The sequence below is a fragment of the Vanessa tameamea genome, chromosome 5 (genome assembly GCF_037043105.1).
Source record: "Vanessa tameamea isolate UH-Manoa-2023 chromosome 5, ilVanTame1 primary haplotype, whole genome shotgun sequence".
In the NCBI taxonomy this organism is placed as follows: domain Eukaryota; kingdom Metazoa; phylum Arthropoda; class Insecta; order Lepidoptera; family Nymphalidae; genus Vanessa; species Vanessa tameamea.
The window spans coordinates 4875386-4896203 of NC_087313.1; the positions used below are offsets into that span (position 1 = coordinate 4875386).

General features: G+C 30.6%; 2 protein-coding genes across 5 annotated transcripts in view; one reads left to right on the forward strand and one right to left on the reverse strand.

Moving 5' to 3' along the window:
- The window catches only part of LOC113392519 (MYND-type zinc finger-containing chromatin reader ZMYND8-like), a 281123-nt gene that overhangs the window by 11876 nt on the left and 248429 nt on the right, over positions 1–20818 (reverse strand). For 3 of the 4 annotated variants that reach the window (XM_026629001.2, XM_064220872.1, XM_026629004.2), the window contains exons 1-4: positions 4850–5057; positions 3174–4666; positions 2693–2919; positions 2316–2400 (exon numbers count right to left, since the gene is read on the reverse strand). In XM_026629001.2, the coding sequence (XP_026484786.2) occupies positions 2316–2400; positions 2693–2919; positions 3174–4664 (1803 nt within the window). In that variant the 5' untranslated portion in view covers positions 4665–4666; positions 4850–5057. Of the gene's footprint in view, positions 1–2315; positions 2401–2692; positions 2920–3173; positions 4667–4849; positions 5058–20818 lie in introns of those variants that run through there. The other variant, XM_064220873.1, reaches the window with a different exon arrangement.
- LOC113392543 (myotubularin-related protein 9) lies at positions 5446–12930 on the forward strand. The gene is made up of 10 exons (XM_026629032.2): positions 5446–5686; positions 6129–6382; positions 7028–7226; positions 7519–7675; positions 8583–8696; positions 9115–9236; positions 10083–10189; positions 10439–10659; positions 10852–11034; positions 12550–12930. Exons 1-10 carry the CDS (start codon positions 5540–5542, stop codon positions 12705–12707), a joined length of 1662 nt encoding a protein of 553 aa, XP_026484817.1. The 5' UTR covers positions 5446–5539; the 3' UTR covers positions 12708–12930.

Here is a 20818-nt window from a genome sequence, read left to right on the forward strand (position 1 = left end):
AATTCGACAGTAAATTGACGCGATAGTTGAGAGCTTGATTAATATTTGATATTCACTATAAATTTGAGAAAAAATGACGTTTTGAACGTCGACGAAACTGTTATCGGAATTTTGGAAGTTAAATTAAAGTGAAAATAAGTTGTCAAGTCAAGTATTGTATTATAAATAAAGATATATTAATCATAAACTCTTAGTAGTGCACAACATAGCTGAGTTATTAGCAAATCGCAAGAAATACGTAAATCTAAGGTTTGTTTATCTTTTTTCCTACTTCCATTGGAATAGGCTATACATAATTATCTATGGGCTTAGTAGTCTCCCATACTTATTGCAGTCGCCAAACTGCCTTGCAAAAGCGTCTTTTAGTATACCCCGAAATATTTAGACATATAAATGTATTGCTAGATGGTATATGCTATCATTTACAGTCCATAATAATATTAAGTTATATTAAAATAATAGTAAGATAAATAATAAATACAAATTACATTGGTGTGTACTAAATATCAAGAGTATATAGCGTTAATTAAAATTGATATATTAATAACTTATATATAAAAAATACACTTTGGCATTATGACATTACGCATATATATCATTGTACATAAGTCTTTATTTAGCATTAGATATTTCTAATTAGATTAATTAAAAAAATATTCAAAAATTAAGACTATATTACGAGTTTTTAAATAATTAGTAACTTGACCTTAAAATCTCTCAACGGGCAGATTAATAAAATTAGTATTATTAAATACCTACATACATAATTTAATATTGATAATACATGTACCTAGGTATCTATTTTTATAATGTACCATCTGTCTGTGTATTTAGTGTTTCTAAACGTATATGAGAATACGCTATGCAAAATGCATTTATTTCTAAAAAAAATCCTACTTAAAACATGATATATATAAAGGCCACGAGGGCGAAGTCCCGGACAATAGCTTAGAATTAGTCAAATGTAGTACTAAATTCACTTTATTGTAAATAGAAAATTATTAGACTAGAATCTAATATTAAATTAACATTGCAATTTGACTGTTAGAAAATAAGATTAAAAAAGCTTATAAAATTAATACTATAGCTAATACATTTTAATGCATTATTTATTAAGTATCTAATCTATCTATCTAGTAGTAAAATAAAACGTGATATTTTTGTATATCATAAATTAGTAAGCGGTAGGTATGCAGTATTAAAAACACTAATTCATGTTCATAGGAAGGTATGACAAATGCCGATCTCAGAACTGCAGAACAAGCGAAACACGCCGATCTACGTGAATCGTTTATTATTAGCACAGAGCGAGACAGTACTCTCGACGTGTGTTATCGATTAGTTAGCGTACGAAAGAGACGGGTGTTACCAGTCCCCGCCTGCAGATAAGTAGCAAGGTCATTTCACCTTAGCTGTCGACGCGGTTGCGTTTCGTATTGCATACTTTTGTACGTGTGTACATTTGTTATATACACATTCGGTGAAAGTTTATAATTTATTCCGAGCATCGTGTATTATATGGAATATTGATTGACAAAAGAATAATCAGGCCTATAAAATTTTAAATATTGTCTATATTGAATTTAGTCTAGAAGGAGCTTATAAAATTGCCTCAATTCAAAAGAATGAATGATTAAACTCATTCACGTCTAAATTAAATGAATGACAACGTTAATTCTAGCGTCCATTTTGTCGTGCCGATGACGGACACGACGCGATTACTACTGCATTATTATACATTTTATATCACTTTCATATCTTTAGAATAAATCCTAGTCATTAAATATTCTATAAACATGAAATATCATTGATTTATTGATTGCAAGTTATGCTTTCATTATATAATTATACAACATTTTCCATAGATTTTAATCACTATTTTAAGGTTATTGATATTACTATTACTCATTTCGCTTTGCATATAAAAAACATGACAATTCGTTTGCACAACTATTACAGCAACTAAACTAATTTCCGTATAGCTTCATATTATTGTAATACTCTTTTAATTGGAAATAGGAAAATAAATATACAATATTAAATAAAAAAATTTAACCTATATTATATTAATTAACCTTATATTAACCTTATAAGGTTAATATAAGGTTAATTAATATATAATATTATATTATATATTAACCTTATATTAATTTCGTATCAGAATAAACTGAAATATTTAAATGCAGTAACATATTCTATAATTATAATGCATAAATATCTTAAGATTTTGTATGTGATATTCTATAAATAATATCATTAAATGACTGGAATAACTACTATGTTAACTTTAAAAATACTTTAAAAAATATAATTACCCCATTGAGATCCATCATTCGCTCCAACGCATGCTGTAACAGTTCACAAAGGAGACCTAATGAAATCTTCTTCATGGCTGGTGACCTGAAACAGAAAGTTTACAAGTGGCAATGTTACATTTACCAATAATAATTTCATGAAGTGTAACACATATTGTCTTATCACCATCTTTTTTTAATATTTATAACATAACTATTCAAATTGCTTTTATTATATGACACTAAAAAGTGCTTGTAACATTAAAAAAAATTTAAATAAAAATCTTTTCAAGCTACATTAATTTTTTTTATACTTTGAACACTTTTAATTTTTTTTAAATGTGTTAAGAAAATAAACAATACTACTTATAATGCCTATAATAATATCAATTTCGTACCTTGTCTCTGGGCTTTCTGCGTGTAAGACAGCCAAACATTCAGGACAGACCCAACTCTTGTCTGATGTAATTTTACTTCTTTCATTGCCTGATAGACATTTGTAATGGAATGCACGTGGGCACACTGTGCACTGCATCGGTGAATGCCCTTTGTCATTGGATTGTTCCACAGCCCAGTGGCACCGCCAACAATAAGAGTCTGAGCGAAGTTTGTTAAGTCCTGGGCTCTGAAGACAATTCATTGTATTATATTATGAATATAAATATTCTTACAAAATACCAACCATTATAAATTGTTATGTTTTTAAAAAGATCAGAAATTTTGTTTTATTTGACATAAATTATATGAATACTGAAAAGAGGTCAATTATGTATTATATAAGATTGTATGCTTATATCACTTATCTGTGTAATGATAATTTATAAAGTAAAAAGGTTTGTTTGTATGAACTATTAGTAAACAAATATTAGTAACACTTACCATTTCAGGCTGGGGAACTTCTAACTTTTTCTTCTTAGGGGATGGTGACATGTTCTCACAGTGACTTTCTTTTTTATTTTCATCAATCTCATCATCAGATTCTCCCTTTTGAAACTTTCCAGTAACAGAATTCAGGAATTGCTTAACTTTATTTACAAATTCTGGATTCTGTGACCTCATCGACCTTTTTGGTGCCTTTTCAGACTTTTCACTACAATTGCTTTTTTGAGAATTGTTGCTACTACGTCTTATCCCCTGTATTTTATCTGCTTCTACAGAGGAATTCAAGCTTATATTAGAACTGTCTAATATTATTCTGGACTTTCTTGTTTTACTTGTGAGCTGAGTACATTCACTAATAATCTTTGATTCTTTAGCAGATTTAATTAGAGACTTGAGTTCTCTACTAATACTTTTGTTATGTTCCTTTTCAGTAATGTCAGAATTTGTTTGAGAATCATTAGATTTCTCACATACATCGATGGATGTATTTAAGACTATTTCTTCCTTTTTATCATCATTAATATTAGGGTTTTCAGGTTTGTCATTATTGGTTTCAGCATCAACTACAGATTCTTGAGTAGGAGACAGGTTTGAATCTGTTTGAGGAGTGATGGAAGTTGAACTTTCAATCTCAACTCCAAGTTTTTCTTCTGAATTTGACTTGGTCTTTTTATGCTCTATGGTTTCTGTAGTATTTTGCAAGTTTAATGATATGACAGGTGGATTATTTGATGTTTTATCATTTTTTTCTATTTCCTGTTCCGGTGTTTGTGCATCTTTAATAGGAGATATTACAAGTTTCTGAGTTTGGTTCTTTTGATTTACATCTTTTAAAGGAGAAACAATCATTTTTGATGTTTGACCCTTTACATCTATAATTTGTATACTCTTACTAGGAGAGACCACAAGTTTCTGAGTTTGGTTCTTGAGACTGATATCTATTATCTGAATATCTTTACAAACAGAAGTGGATTTTTTTTCTACTAGTATCTTTTGATCTTTATTTATTATTTTCTCTGGTGGGTTAACTTCACTGACATTTATTATTTGTATATCATTATTATCTGAAGTAATAGTTGTTGTTGTTTGTTTCTTTTGATCTAAATCTTTATTAGGGGTACTTATTGTTTCCTGCAATTGGTCTGTTTGTTTTTCCTCTGTTATTATCGGGTCTTTGCAAGGAGAAACAACTGTTTTCTGAGTATCATTCTCATTCTCATGACTGATATTTATTATCTGGGCTTCATCACTAGGAGAGCTAACACATTTCTGTGTTGGTATATCTTTTTTAGATGAATCTTTTGAACATTGATAAGATTCACTATCACTTATCTTAACTTCTGGCAATTCAGCTTCCTCTGTAACCTTCTCCACAACAATGACCATCTCAACATCGCCATGTGATCCTGACATTTGCTGAGTGTCAGATACGTTTCCTGAAGATGCAGATACGTCGGTTTCTATTTGTAGTTCGGAGTTCTCCTCCATATCTTGAACAACAAAAAATAAATTAGTACAGGCGATTGAATGAAAATGTCTTCATTAAAAAGGCATTTGACATAAACAACAAACATCAAAATATTAGGACCGGTCATTACCCAAGCCCAGCCATCCAGCCAGCTACTTACCTACCTACTTTCAATACAATCATATAAATTCATGCACAAACTTACCGCACGTTTTGTTCTTTTCTGTGATTGAAGGCAATTTGTTTTTTTAATATAGATTTATATTTGTGTTATGACCAATTTTGTTTGTCCATTAATGCCAACAATGTAACTAATCTGTCCAAAAATATTATAACGAACGGAAGAATTCACACATTGCCAAGCAAAACTGTCGTTCATTTCATCGTAATTTGTACGTATGTCGTTCTATCTTTAGTATCATTGGCTAGCGTATAGATGGAGCTTTATTTTACACCGTATACTATGAAATGTATTTCTATCCTTTTCACTCCAACGTACACTTTATAGTCTTATCTGCTTTTAATCATCGCATAACAGAAGTAAAGCCATCTCCTTCCTTTGTTAAATATTTCCAGGGAAACCAGATAAAAAATTAGTATCTTACTTTTTTATATTTCATATGGCAATTTTTTATATTTTCTTACTTATTTTGTAATACATATTAATATTATGAAAAAGTATGTTATATATTTTACACAATGTAATTATTTCAACATTTGTTAACGTTAAATTTTAGGTTAAATTATATTTATGTGAAATATGTGTTAATATATTAAATCAGCTGCGATTTGACGTTTTGAGTCAATTGACAAGTGTCAACTAGTTTCAGGCAGCAGTAAATAATATGAAAAACTGAAAACAATAACTCTATATAGTTAAATAAAAAGCGGTCTAATGGAATTTATAGAGCTTATACTTATTAACAAATTAGATGGAGTGATATTGAAATACCCTCATCATGATAACGTTGACGGAACAGTCTGCATAACTGGACATCACCTTATTTTGAGTTCCAGAAAAGAAGGCGTTCGTGAGCTATGGGTATGCTTACAACATTTATATTATAAAAATGTCTATTATTGAAAATTATTAATACAAATAAATATTATGTAGTTAAATAATTTAGCTGTTTATAGGATTATTTGACATGTTTTATTTTATTTGTATAATGTGGCAAGACATACTTTCATAATTCTATAAGTGCATGTATCAGTTAAAGTTGCACTAAAAATATTTTTCTACTTACTTCAGTTTTTGAGATAAAGTTTTTGTACAAGAATTATGAAGCCTATAAAAAGTAACTTTGTGACTGACTAAAAAGTTCATTCTAATGTAAAGGGAACAATGTATATAATAAAAAATAAATACCTATAATTTATATGAAATCAGACAAATTATATCACCAGAGATGCAATTAAAAGACTATTTTGAAAATATTTTTTTTAGGTGTTAAATAATTATAAAGATGAAATACCATTTTCAGCTTTTACACAAGAACATAGACAGCATAGAAAAAAAAGAAAACAAGTTGAGCGGTGGTATAGTTCAAGGTGGATCACTCTTCTTGAAATGCAAGGACCTCAGAATATTTCAATTAGACATCAGCAACACCACAGAGCTGAACCTCGTCACTCAGACCCTGGAGAATCTATCCAGCATACAGGATCCAACACTTTTCTATCCATTCTTCTATAGACATATGCATCCCATTATGGAAAATGGATATACATTGTATAGGTAATGTTATAGATTATTCTGTTACTGAATATTATGTCTAGATATAACTATGATATAGTAGAATAGAAATATAAGTGTCTCACAATGAATTCATAGAGTAGGACACTATATTATTTATTATTTTTTTCTTATTATTGACAGATCAAAAATTCATAATTTTAAAGTTTACTTGAATAAAATACATTTCATTTGAATTATAACTGTTAATAAAAAATATTACTATTATGTTATGTTATATAATTATTTGTTAATGAATGAATGTGCAAAAATTTTATTCATGATTATGGTACCAAAAATACTAAAACTGAAAGAAATAATGTTTTAAACATCTTTGCTGCATAATAATCACCCATGAATATTGTCCCAAAACATAGCAATCATTTCTCCATTAATAACGTAAGCAAAACTAAAATAGATTCCTTAAAATTAAAATAATAAAAACATGAAAAGAACCTCAATAACACAATGGGTGTTATTGAGGTCTTTGGGGTGTAAAGTTTGTTGTAATGGTGACTAGTGTTCCTAGCACAAACTTAAATCTCAATTGGAGGGATATATAGGAATATTAGTAATTCTTTAAAAATTTATTGCTAATATTATTTTTTAAAAAGAAGAATATTTCAGACCTCTTTGATATATTTCCAGTGTTGAAGGTGAATTTACCAAAGTATTAGCTACAGAAGAATGGCGCATATCCCGTGTCAATCAACATTACACAATATGCCCCGGTTATCCCAAAGGAGTGGTGGTTCCCAAAAGCATAGACGACGACACCTTGGCAGCCGCTGCTACTTTTAGACAGGGCGGAAGATTCCCTGTTCTTTCTTACAGGCATAATAATGGTGTAAGAAACATTTTATATTATATTACTTTCATATTTACTGTATATTTATATTATACTTACATGTAAAGATTGTTATGTGTAACAGAACAATAATATAATTATATTTTACATAAATATATATAGATAATTAGTCTTGGGGGTAATTAATAAGTGAGTGGGACCTACAAAAATATGTTTGTCACAAACCCCACCAACAAGTAATTATTATATCATTCATTGTCATGTTAAATAATTTCCCTTTGTTAAGTAATTTTTATGGAGTAATTTTAATAGGAGATCTAATATTACACAGGCTGTGTTGCTAAGAGCTGGTCAGCCACTATATGGACCGAAGCATCGACGCAGCCGACCTGACGAAGCGATTCTGAATTCTGTTGTAAATATCGGAATGAAGGGAGTCATCTATGATCTGCGGAGTTCTAATTCTATATCGCAGCAGCAAAATAAGGGTAAAATTTATTTCCTTGTTAACTTGTTAATCATCATGCATGATAATAATATTTGTGTGGAGAAATAATCAAAATTTGTATACATTTAAAGTTACATAAAAGTCAGGTAAAAATGTAGTCGTAATTTTGAAGGATGCATAAATGCAATTAATAAACAAACTCAAATTCCTTTATTTAATTTAGAAGCATTACACTTACCTATAGAGAGTCAAATTAAACCCTACCTCCGCTTTGGAAAAGAAAATAACCTGACCTGAGCAGAGCCGGCGAAAGAAATTCAGCGGGTCTTTTTTTTTCAACAAACAAGTCTGCTTTAGACAATATTGGTACAACGACCTCATGATGTTGGCAAAAATATTGAATTTGCAATTTTATCACTAGCAGTAGTCTATTTATTATTTTTTTATTGTTCACAGTACACTTAAGTTATTAAATAGAAATAACAGATTCAATATAAAATATCCAAAGACATTGTACACATGGTTCTTATTCTTTGTTGCGGGTTCTTCTCCGTAAAATTTACTTTTATTTGTTAGGTTTGCTAGCCATTCTTACATAAATATACAGTTATATACATCCTTAGATTATGTAAAATGCTTTTTTATTTACTTCAATACTGACATAATGATTAAAAATTCTTTTATGAGCCTACTTGAATAAAGTTTACTTTGATTTGATTTGTTAAACTTGTCTACTCAGACATTATTAAGTAATAGGGATCGAATGCTATTCAAGATATTTTGACATAGTTGGCTTTTTTTTTGCTGACCGTACTATTGCTTTATCTCGAATTCTGTGACGAGGTATTTTGAAAATTGTTGGACAGAATCTATACACTGTTTTCCTGTAGCTTTAACCGATTAGGAAGTGTAGTTCTGCTAACTTGAAAATGTATTTTTATTTGCAGGAGGTGGAACGGAGAGCGCGGCCAATTATTCCCAGTGGAAAATATACAACAGATCAATGGACGACGTGGATAACCAACAGCAACTGGCCGAAAGTTTTTCAAAACTTATCGAAGGTAACAAAAAATATTTTATTGAAATATGTGGTTTATATTTAGATAGACCCTAACAAGCCCTTTTGGATTGTAATTTTTCAATATTCAATTAATTTTAAAGTAACAACAGTAACTTCTATATAGTAAGTAATTAAGTACATATTAAATAAATAAAATAGTATAAAAATATATCGAAATAGCTTTTGTATGACAAAAAACTTAATCTTTTTGTATGAGTAGTAGATATTGATCGCAAACAAGTATTATTGGTGTTTTATTTAATTCTTATATTTCTGATTATCGGATGTATGAAATCCAATTTGCATAGATTTTTTTTATTTTTTACAAATCAAATGTAACTCTGCATAGCCGGTAACAGTACTATTATTGTTAGTAATTTGCTTCTTGTACATTTTCTGTTTTTTGTTGTATCCTACAGTTTGCGTGGATCGGGAAGTGTCTTGTGATAAGTGGTTATCGAGGTTGGAATCGAGCGGGTGGCCGGAATCGGTCAGGAATTCACTGCACACTGCCTGTATCGTGGCTCAGCATATACACCAGGTGAATACATTTATTTAATTACTAACTGTTGTCCGCCTATCGCTCGCAGAAAATTTAATTTAAGTAGCTATAAATTCTATGACGTCATTGACTTTTTTTGCCAGATTTCTGTTGCCAATTCTGACCAATCACTAGAAACACAAACTTGGCACATAATATTGGTAAGATAGTACCCAAGATCCTTCTGATCGATTTCGGCAACGGTGGCCATTACAAGAGTGACTAGCCAACTGCGCGGCACATCATTATTGTTGTGTATGTGCGCAAACACATGTACGCTATCTGTTCTCTCTCTTATAATCCGATGGGACGGACAAACTCGTCACGACCGGAAAGACCGACGACTTTACGTGTTATACATGGCGCAGGGAACAAACACTGCTAATGTACAGAATCCGAGCTGTTACTGTGAATTTTCTTGTACGAAAACAATCAATAGCCTTTAATGGTTCGAGCCACGGATTGAACTCAGGTCCTCTGTTTCTGCGAAATTATAAGATCAGGGCCGGATCTATCATATAGCTTTTTGGGCTTCAGCCCAGGGCCCCATGGATTCAAGAGGGGTCTTTCCAGCCTAGTAGGGCCCAGCTAAGTCAAGTCAAAGTCAAAAATAGATGATAATACGAAAGAATCCATGAGTTTATTAAATTAAACAGGTCGTATGGTTTCAAGTCTACGTTCAGATATGTCTTAGGTGGTCCCCTAGTAGTCTTAGCCCAGGGCCCTCTAAACTTACGGTCCGGCCCTGTATAAGATCGCGGTGCACAACATAAATACGGTCGTTGGTCTACCAACGAGGTAGTTAAAACACTATTTGGGATGGATGATTCATACCATTTTGTTTAGAAAGCGGAACCTGTTCTCATACACGGAACGCGCGGAGAGGACGCGACGCTGCTCGTCTGTTCGCTCGTGCAGATCATACTGAACCCCGACTGCAGGACTATAAGGGGGTAAGGACTATATTATTATATATGATTCAAATTATGTATCGAACAAGTTTTTATTTTCAGCTAATATAAAATAATGATCAATAAATTTGTATAAAAACAGAGGTTAATTATTTAAATATCATATTGTATATTTTTATCAGATATTGAAAGTATATTATATTTTTTTATTTAATTATATGCTTGATTGAATAAAAACGGATGATATTTTTTAATAAGGGCACAATATTAAAATAGTATTTTTTTTTTTAGTTTTCAAGCGCTCATAGAACGGGAATGGCTCCAAGCCGGTCATCCATTCGGGACTCGTCTCCGCTCTGGACCGTACTCGTCCGCACAACCTCGATCAGCTCCAACCTTCCCGCTGTTCCTGGATTGCGCGAGACAGTTCCTGGAACAATTTCCATGCAGCTTCGAATATAGGCAGTGTTTTTTGATCACGCTCTTCGAACACGCTTATGCTAGTCAGTTTGGTGAGTTTTATTTTTGATTAACTTAACTAAGTGATCTTTTTTACATTGTTAATATTTGGAAGATGCGCAGGCAAGCAAGGCAAAAGACTCGTAATTCTTTACATTTTAATTTAAATGTATGAAAACCTACTAGTCCGGTCAAGTTTGCCTGAAAAACGTTTCCTCTGGTTGCATAAATATTTTGTTTTGCAGGTACCTTCATCTGTGATAGTGATCAAGAGCGCGAGACTCGTGGAGTATACGATCAGACAACGAGTATATGGTCATGGATCAACCAGCCCGATGAGCTGACCAACTACATCAATCCACTTTATGACCCTACACCGAACGTTGTGTGGCCGTCTGTCGCTCCCATGAGTTATGTTATTTGGGAAGGTTAGTTATAAATTTTTATCTGCTACTGCCTTGTAATTTAGTTCGGATCCTGAAACGTTTTCTGGGATCCTGTTGCAAAGCGTAGATTGACCACGAAGTGAGTACTAATTCTGTGTAACAGTATAACTCTACTCTATTTCAACCATAGGGGTAGAAAAGCCGAATAAACAAAATTTGACTGCAAATTAACGCGATATCATTGGTCGAGAGTTTGATTAATCTGTGATATTTACTATGGATTTGCGAAAAAATTACGTTTTGAACAGGGTTCACGGATATATATCAGCGGATATATATCTTGATATATATCAATTGATTTTTTCCTATCTTCTGAACAACACTCATAGATCTATGCTTAAGGCCTGACTCCGAATGATTACTTTTTATGATTAGTCGATTACAAATTAATATTAAAATAAAATTTGTTGATTTATCTCACAAATAAATGAAGATTATTATAATAATAAAAGGTACTTGTTTTTTAAGTGTTCATTAAAATTTTCTTTCTCAAATAGATAGACACTAATTCCTTTGTTACTTTTTTTTAATAAAAAATGTGGTATTTCGACACTTGTATTATTTTACAAATTAATTTCACATTTTTAAGTGTTTACAGAATGAAATTCGCTTCGTTTTCTTAGCCTGGATATATATCAAAAAATCGGATTTTTGATATTTATTATAAAAATCGAACCCTATTATTATTTCGAACCCTAGTTTTGAACGTCGACGAAACAGTTATCGGATTTCTGGAAGTCAAATTAAAGTGGATATAAGTGTATTTAAGTTTAAATAGTGTTGTATTATTGCTGTAGTGTTGTAAATAAAGATATATTAATCATAAACTCTTAGCCAATAGCTGAGTTATTAGCAAATTGCATGAAATACGTAAATTTAAGATTTGTTACTTTTATTCCTACTTCGATTGGAATAGGCTATATACGACTATATAATATAATGATTGCCTCGTTGGTCTAGGCTTAATATAAGGCCACAGATCCCGAGGTTCTGGATTCCTAGTCAGGCCGATAAAAAGTTGTTGGGTTTTTCTCTCAAAAAATTCTCAGAAACAGCCCAAGTTTGGAAATCGGAAGTATGTACACTCCCGTACCTCGGAAAGCACTGAAAGCCGCTGGTCTTGCACCTGAACTCATTCCGGTCGGTTTCGGATTTGCCGTCCCATCGGATTTTGAAAGTGATGGAATATAGAGTGCACCTGTGTGTTAGCGCACATACTTGTGCTGGTCTCTCACGAGATGGGCCGCCGTTACTGAAATCGGTAGGACGACATTATCATCCATAGGGTAACAAAGGCGCAGGTGTCACGTCTGAACGTACTTTTTATGACCCGATTTTCATGCAGCCAACTTCAAGTTTGCTACTAAGGATTTAAACGAAAACAAAATACTGAATGAGTTTTATCTGTTAAGTGTTTAATCTTTGGGTAATACAGTGACCGAAAAATATATGTATGGGATTTTCACATTTTTCAACATAATTTATATAATTTTACAGAACTCTACCTCCGTTGGTTAGTAGTCCAACGCACCGAAGATAGAGAAGACCAATACAAAACTATACGTACGAGGGAGCAACATTTACGTGCGCAGGCGCTCCAACTGCGACGGGAGCTGCTGGATCTCGCGCACCAATACTATGACGAGAATAAATGAACAGGTCAGATCTAGTCGACTTTTGTGTACCCGAATTTAGTTTATAAGTAATTATTTTAGAAACGGTGTTCTTAGACAAAATTCATTTAATGATTAATGAAATTACTATTATCGTCACTAGTTTTAATCCGCGGTTTCGTTTTTATTCATTTTCCAGGGAGAATAGCTCAAACGCTCTCTCTGTGCCAAAAATCGTACCGATATGGTGAAAAATTACCAGAACTACTGAAAGGGTTAAAAAAATGTAAAATCTACTTAAAATATGCCACAAATTTTTCATCATACTCTAAAAGAAACAAAAACAATAGCATCATAAATATAAAGTAAAATTGTTGCTGATACATTATTATCCCTGTTACATTTTTTTCACACAAATTCATAACGTCGTCCTTTTTGACTTCTGTCTTACGTAACAACACAATTATTGATCTATTGGTCATTGAAAATAAAAAGGGTAGCTTGTCCGCGTGGTCATGCCTACGATACAAATGATTTAAGTTAACAGACAATTTGATATGAAAACTTGTGGAATGGATTGATAACATTAACTATATCAAACTACTCAATTCAATTATTTTCTCATGATCACTTAAAGTCAATGTCAATTCAAGGTCAAACATTAGAATAGTCTATACAAACGAATTCCTCGATCGTAATGATATTTTGTCTAGAATGCATGAATTCAATATATCTGTATGAAAGTAGAAATGTCGAGTTATTATAATTTATTTTTAATATTGATTATGTAATATCAAGGCCTAATTATAATTTAGTATAAATTATTTTAGAATTAACAATATGTGTCATAAAATATATATATATATATATATATATATATGTCAATAGCTTATAATACCTATGCTTAAATAAAATATTAAGTTAAAAATGCCTTTTTAAAACAAGCATTTTATTTTAGTACTTGTATTAAAACGAATAATATTTACTTAAGTAGATTGTTCTGTCACCAGTACCAAAAATGTGTGTAAAAGTTCAGCTGGAACTACCATGATAATATTGCAAGATTTAACACAAATACTAACAGCTGGAAAATGCTACAAGTAAAATCTTGTATGACCATGTTTATCTCTTCTGAATTCATTCTTAATAAGTATGTACTAACTGTGAGATTTTTTAAAATTCATAATTGTAAAGACTTCCATTGCGCGATGAACAAAGGCGTAAAAATCTATACTTAAAGAATTTAACTGCCAATGTGTATATAATTAAAAGATTTATCATCGTCTAGATATTTTCTATCATTATTTATATAATTATAATTAAGTAACTTTTTATATAATAATCATTTATTTCATTATAATCGTAAGCTTTATACATTTTTATAGTATTATATGCTTTTATATATTTAAATGACACTAGTAATATTAAAGCTTTGTTCATAATTTGTTCGGTCAGAATATTCTAGATATCGTTCTCTCATGGGTGATGAAGTCACTAACACTTACAAAGCCATATATATAAAATATCCAATTAAAACATTTACTAATATATGTTCACAAAAACAATTTCGTATGGACTAGACTTTACATTTAAACGCTTTCTTGATCTAGTTTTTTTTTACGTAAATAATACTTCAAACAAAGTTGGCTATTCTGCACTCGAAATGCGCGATGCAGTTTTGAACTTTATTGTATTTAGTTATGGGTTGTTAACATTTTTCGAAATATTCCATGAAAATAAAACCTTTGTTGTATAGTAATGCAACCGAATTTATCATAAGTGTTTCTTCATTAAAAAAATTTAGAACCATTTGTCTAGTAGGTAACAAAGGTACGTTGTACAACAAAAGTTTAAAAAAATATAATTTTTAGCAATACTGATCTATTGAAAATTATAAGTCACTCCTACCCATGTGTGACCGTTGCTAGAATACTGTGACCGCTGAGGGTGAATAAATACATTGCAAATGCTACATATGCTACCGGCTTATTGTAAGGACCGTTATTTTAAAATACATACAGCCAGATTATAAACTATTGAAATAACAAAAAGTACGAACGCAATATACACCTATTGCTTTTATTATTACAGACCAAATTGATTTACAATGCTTAACCAAAAAAAGTATAAAATTTATAAATTTGAATGTACATTAAATGTTAATAATTTATCAACTGTTTACAATCTGTCTGGATTTATTTTAAACTTACGATTCTTACAATCTTACGCTGAGATATAATAATATATTACAAAATAAAAATCGATGCGTTACAGATATATAAATCGTACTATGTGTAAAGTTGATTCGGCCAAGGCCTAATTTTATGTTGGTCTAATATTTATAAAACATAGGTATAAATTTTATAAAGGTACACACACAGATAAAGCAAGACTGCCTTAATGTATAATCGTACCAACATGACAAAATTAACATTCGTTTAGAAATAGTTACTACAAAATCTCTAGTATTGTGATTTTAAAAAATATTTCATATTAAGCTTATAAAGTTGCGAATTTATAAATAGATTAATACTACTTTATGTTTGTTTACTTTTTTGTATCTAATATATGTTTGAGAGTTTTAATTGTATATAATTTTGCGAAATCACTAACTGCCATAAACATATATTGATACGATTTGCGAACCTTCAAGAAAAGAGTATTTCATTTCTTAAAGGCCTGCAAAGTACCTGCAAACCTTCTGGTGTTGTAGCTGTCCATTGGTATTCACTTTCCATCAGGTGTGCCTGCTGACAGTTTGCCATAAAAATATATTTAAATACATATTATTTCTTTTCTTATTTCTTTAATTTTGTAATTATTCTAGGATAAGTACTTAAAATAATACACATCATATAATATATTATTTGGTATTGTTTTGTTTGAAATATGTAAATAGTTTAAAGGCTTTTATTAGAACATATTTGAAATGCATAATTTATTAAGATCGATTTGCTTAATGAGTATATCGAAAAAGTTTTATTCGAAGTTTTAATTTATTAAAATTCTGTCTATATTGAGTTTCTAAGAGCGTTTTTCAGTTTTTTATAGAATTTGGATTCATTCACATGATCACACACACATCGAAATATTTTTATTTATTTTTTACATACTTTATGTCATTCATATCGTTATTATGAATATATATATATATAGATTATTTAATTTATTTTTACAATTAATATCTAAAATACATATTATAATCCATACGAAAACATCAACATGTACGATTGCAAATGAATCAACTTAATAATACACACATTCGCAGGGAAACACATGCAAGCACGTAAATTTGATAAACGCTCTTAGTATATATTTGTTAAGCTCTCTGTAATTATTTCAATGTATAATAACAATTTCGTTAAAAAAAACCTTAAATGTTACGTTATAATTTAAATAAACGCTTAATTTTTATAAAATCTGCTTACAAGTTCCTATGAATAGGACTATAAGACTCACTTTAAACATTCCAATTTGTAATACATAAATGTTTTAGCAAAGAAATAGTCTTATGACTTGAAATGTTTTAGCTATATGCGTGTAGTAAGTATTAAGTTAATAGCATAATGTGAGTTTAGAATATAATTTTAGATTATCATTTATTTCATCTGTAATGATTGACGATTTTTTTCCTCGTAACACCGCGATAACACGTGTGCGCTCCTTATTCGGCTTGATATATTGTAAAAATATTTCTGGATATTAATAAACAGTAAAAATAGTATCATTATTCAATATGTCGTAGTTTTAAATATCTTGACTAGATTTTTAGATGTGAAATTCAGACAAGACATAAACTACTTACGCAGTATCTAAATATTACCCGCTAAATTAATAGTGTTGATTCCATTTTTCTAAATCCGCTCGTTCAGCACGTTGCCTTTTCACTCGCCCCCTAAAAACAGTTCCAAGCGCGAGTGCCACGGCTCACGAACAACGTCCCGAGACGAATGATGAGCGCACTGCCCATACATTCGTGTCGCGGTCTCATCGCTGGTCGCCTATTAATTATCTATCATATAATCTAATAAACGATCATTCGTTATATTTTTACATAATCTGTGGTAAATTTATATTAAATTTTTTCAACGTCATGACATTAAAATTATTTATTAAACAAAGTGTAATGTACATATCTATCTTAGATTATTTATAAATATAGATAGATTGTCGCACTACAAAATAACTAAAACAAACGAACCAACATTATTCATTTCAATTCTTAATTTAATGGCTTTTAGTTTGCCGACAGAGTCAACATTATTATCTTGGTGTGTGTGACAGCTACGCTTGACACTCGCCAAACGTCATACTACTTTACTAGTGTGCGTGTACATAGAATAAGTTTAAGTTCTCAGCTTTGACAGTCTATCTAGATTTATAAATATATAAAGATTTTTATTTAATCTTAAGTTTTAGGCAGTATCTTTAATTGTGAAATATAATTATTATGTATATTAAGAAAATAAAAAAGGAAACTAATATTATCATAACAAAATATATAATTTAAACAGTAAACCCGCTTGTTTTTAAATAAATTGCACTACAATAAACATTGATTTGTTGATTATTTTATGTGTAACTTTAAGTATGTATGTATATATATTGTCAATTTTAAAGAAATTATTTGTGGTCAATTAAATTGAAAACTTGCATGTCAAACTTGGATTTTTATTTCTTGTAAAATTTATATAACAAATCAAAAACGATTGTACGAAATTATAAATGTAACAAGCAAGGTGATATGATTTATCTGGAATTTTATTAACGGAATAGAATCGGAAACGTATCGCAACCGTTATATGTTAGTTGAATTTCCCACTGGTTTGTAGACTAGTAGACGGTGAGCGGGCGTGAGCAACATTCGTTGTTCGCAGAAGACAGGTGCGTTGACCAATATGATAAATGTTCGTCGTCTGTCCGTCGCCATTAACCTGTCTACTAAAGCCACTTTAGTTTAATTGTCCATTCTATCTAGTCTATTGTCTGTATAATTTATTAAAATAAAGAACGCTGTCTTGTCTGTCCATAAAACATTTTTTGTAAATTTTCTATAAAGATCAGTCGAATTATTATAGAGTTTAATGTTTAAATATACCTACTTAATTGACTTGGTTCTTACTAACTTTTTACCTCTTATAAAATAAAATAAAATTGAAAACCAACACCCGTTCCGAATACAGATTATACTCAGAAGAATCGATTAGATGATCTCAGTAGTTACAACGAATATTAACGTCACAATAATATTTATCTCTATCATTAGTAATTTGGTATAGACTAGCATGCCTTAATTATTTTTTTTTAAATAATCTCTAAACATGTCTATTGGAAGTTTAAAAGTATATGCCGAATTTAAGTATTAAATCGATATCTAATCGATTAGTTTATTTCAAGTTAGGGGCATGCAATCAATGCATTCATTTCCAATTTTTTTAAATAAATTATTATTGCAATCAATGCGTTCCAATTTTTTTGCCCAGATTGCGAATAAGGAAAATAATAATAATAATAAAGGAAAATAATCTTACTTTAAAAGATTATAATGAAAATCTGATAGATATATTGTTATTCTTGGTAAGATTTAAATTTTGAAATGACGTGATAATTATTTTATATACAATATATGTATGTATGTACGTATTCACTAATTTCCATAATTCACAAATCACGTAAAATAGAATAATATACTAAGTGTTAATCCAATGTGGATAGTAAAGGCTGCGCGGGCGCATGTTGCACTCGTACTCTAGCGTCTCTAGCCCAGTAATGATGCGGTTGCGGTAATTGCGCGCGCAGTCATTCACCCTGTTTGTTATGATGCTTTTACACGTTATTTTATAGATCCAGCTCGCTTTCCCACAGCAAATGAAAACCAAGAACGAATAACGTTTTGATTGCTTTTATGTTAAATTGAAATTTGAAATTAGATCATTGTTTTATTTATACGAACGCTGAAAGTAACATAGATAATTATTATCACTGCGAAAGATAAGTAGATACTCGGTTTATATTACATAAGATACTTTTGATGTTTTGTTTATGGTATTCTGCTCTATGAGACAGACGGAGCGAGTTCAGTAAAAAAGCATATAATATTATAGTTGTGAATTAACTTTAATTTTATGAAGGTTTAACGATGATCGTTTAATACGATAACGGCAAATTTAAAATATGTATTATTATCGTTTTTGGAATTATTTTGACTGATTAAAGCTTAAGGGCTGAACATTTTATTATAAAACTATCAATTGTTAGAAAAACTTATTCCTACGGAATATTCAACAACTATAGATCGCTTGCGTACGCTAAACAGTGCAGGAGCATGCATAATTGTACAATTACACTTTATATTATGATCAGTAGTTGTTCTGTAACAAAGTGGCAACTCACCGCAGTACGAAGATGATTGTGAAAAGTCAGAATAATATGCAACATTGACGAAAATAATTACTATATTTAAAGGATATATTCATGAAAACAGGGTATCACCATCGGTTTATGACATTCCACGAGTAGGTAAGATTCAAAGTGAGTTCTTACAGAATAGTACTGAATATTCTTTATTGAATTGTTACTACAGAATAAGACAGTTGATACTAATAAAACTAGATAGCTAGTCGAAAACGAAATAGCTTTTCTAATAAATTCAAGGAAATGTTGTAAATGGACATTTCCATCGAAGTGTAATTCTTTAATTTTTATAACACGCTACGTACTCCTTGACTAGCAGTTATCTGTCATCCAACTCTCGCTAATCGGTAGTCAACGAACTCCCCCTCTCCTAACTTCCCAGTATCCTTGCACGTGTAGCAAAATGCATCGTTGCCCGTGCAAAATTTTTCATCAAATGTTTTCTATTTCAACAACCTCTCGTATTGCCGAATGCATCACAGTTCTTAAAATAATCTCTTTCTGATCGGGGTACGGCGGTTAATCAAAAGGATAAGCAAAATTGCACAGACGATACACTGCCGACTTACTATGTCTTGACTGTAAGAGAGATGTTGAGATGTTCTTGACAGAAAAATTCAATATTCGTTCTCCGACACGGTTTTCGAATCCGAATCTTGGGTTTTGGGGTTTTTATAAATTAGCCATTCAACCAATGAGACTTATATATTTCGTAGTATTCTTCGAAGTAGTAGTATTCTACAAGATATTTCTTGCAATTAAAAACGTAAACTACTGTTTTTACCGGTGTTTCTCGGTAGAATCCACATTCCGAATATCTGGTTGCTTCACTTAAAACGAATATGTACAATTACTATACTGTAAAATTATTATTAGTGCTTTCGATAAAATTTTTGTCGTCAAGAAAGTATATTTTAACGTTTACTAAATATGTACAATGTTTATTGTATACATATATATATCGCAGCGTCAGATAATTAAATATTTTGATTGTAATCTTTTAGTTTTGAGATTTGATTCTGGATGGCCAGTGAAGTCAATCACTCTTTGTCACGTTAGAAAAACATAAAATGTCAGTTGTCAATAAGGAGAAGACAGATGTGGTCGCGGCCAATGAAAAATATATTTTGAATATTGTAAAAAGCAATATACGATAATCCAGCTATCGATTTGTTGTATTATTTGTGAATATGTATGACGAAGATGGTGATCCCGAACCAAACAATATTGCCGGCTCACCGTTATATATATATATATATATATATATATATAATTGTTGTTATTATATGCTCTTTCTTGTTAATATGATGAATAATGTTACTTGTAATAATATTCAATTTTGTATAAATTTTCGTGCATTTCCAATGAGCTGTAATGAGCTGCACAAAATTTACAGTAAAATTTAAATTGTCGATGTTTGCATTTCTGAAGTGTGTGGCAATAAGGTAGGTTTTTCTTTCTTTCAAAATCTTTCCAATTGACTTTAAAAAACATTTCACACTAAAATTATTATCTAGATGTAGATATAAAAGATTTCGTTAAGACTTAGGCATTAAATGCTAATGGTACAGGGTCAGACACGATGCTGTGACCTGCTTGGCACGCTATTAGAACACCTTTAGACAAAAACACCTGCCTATAGAATTGCATTTGATTGGCTAACAATTGGTACAAAATTGTTTTTAGTTGAAATACTAATCTAAACTTAAATGCATTTAACTAGAACCAGGGTCTTTCAC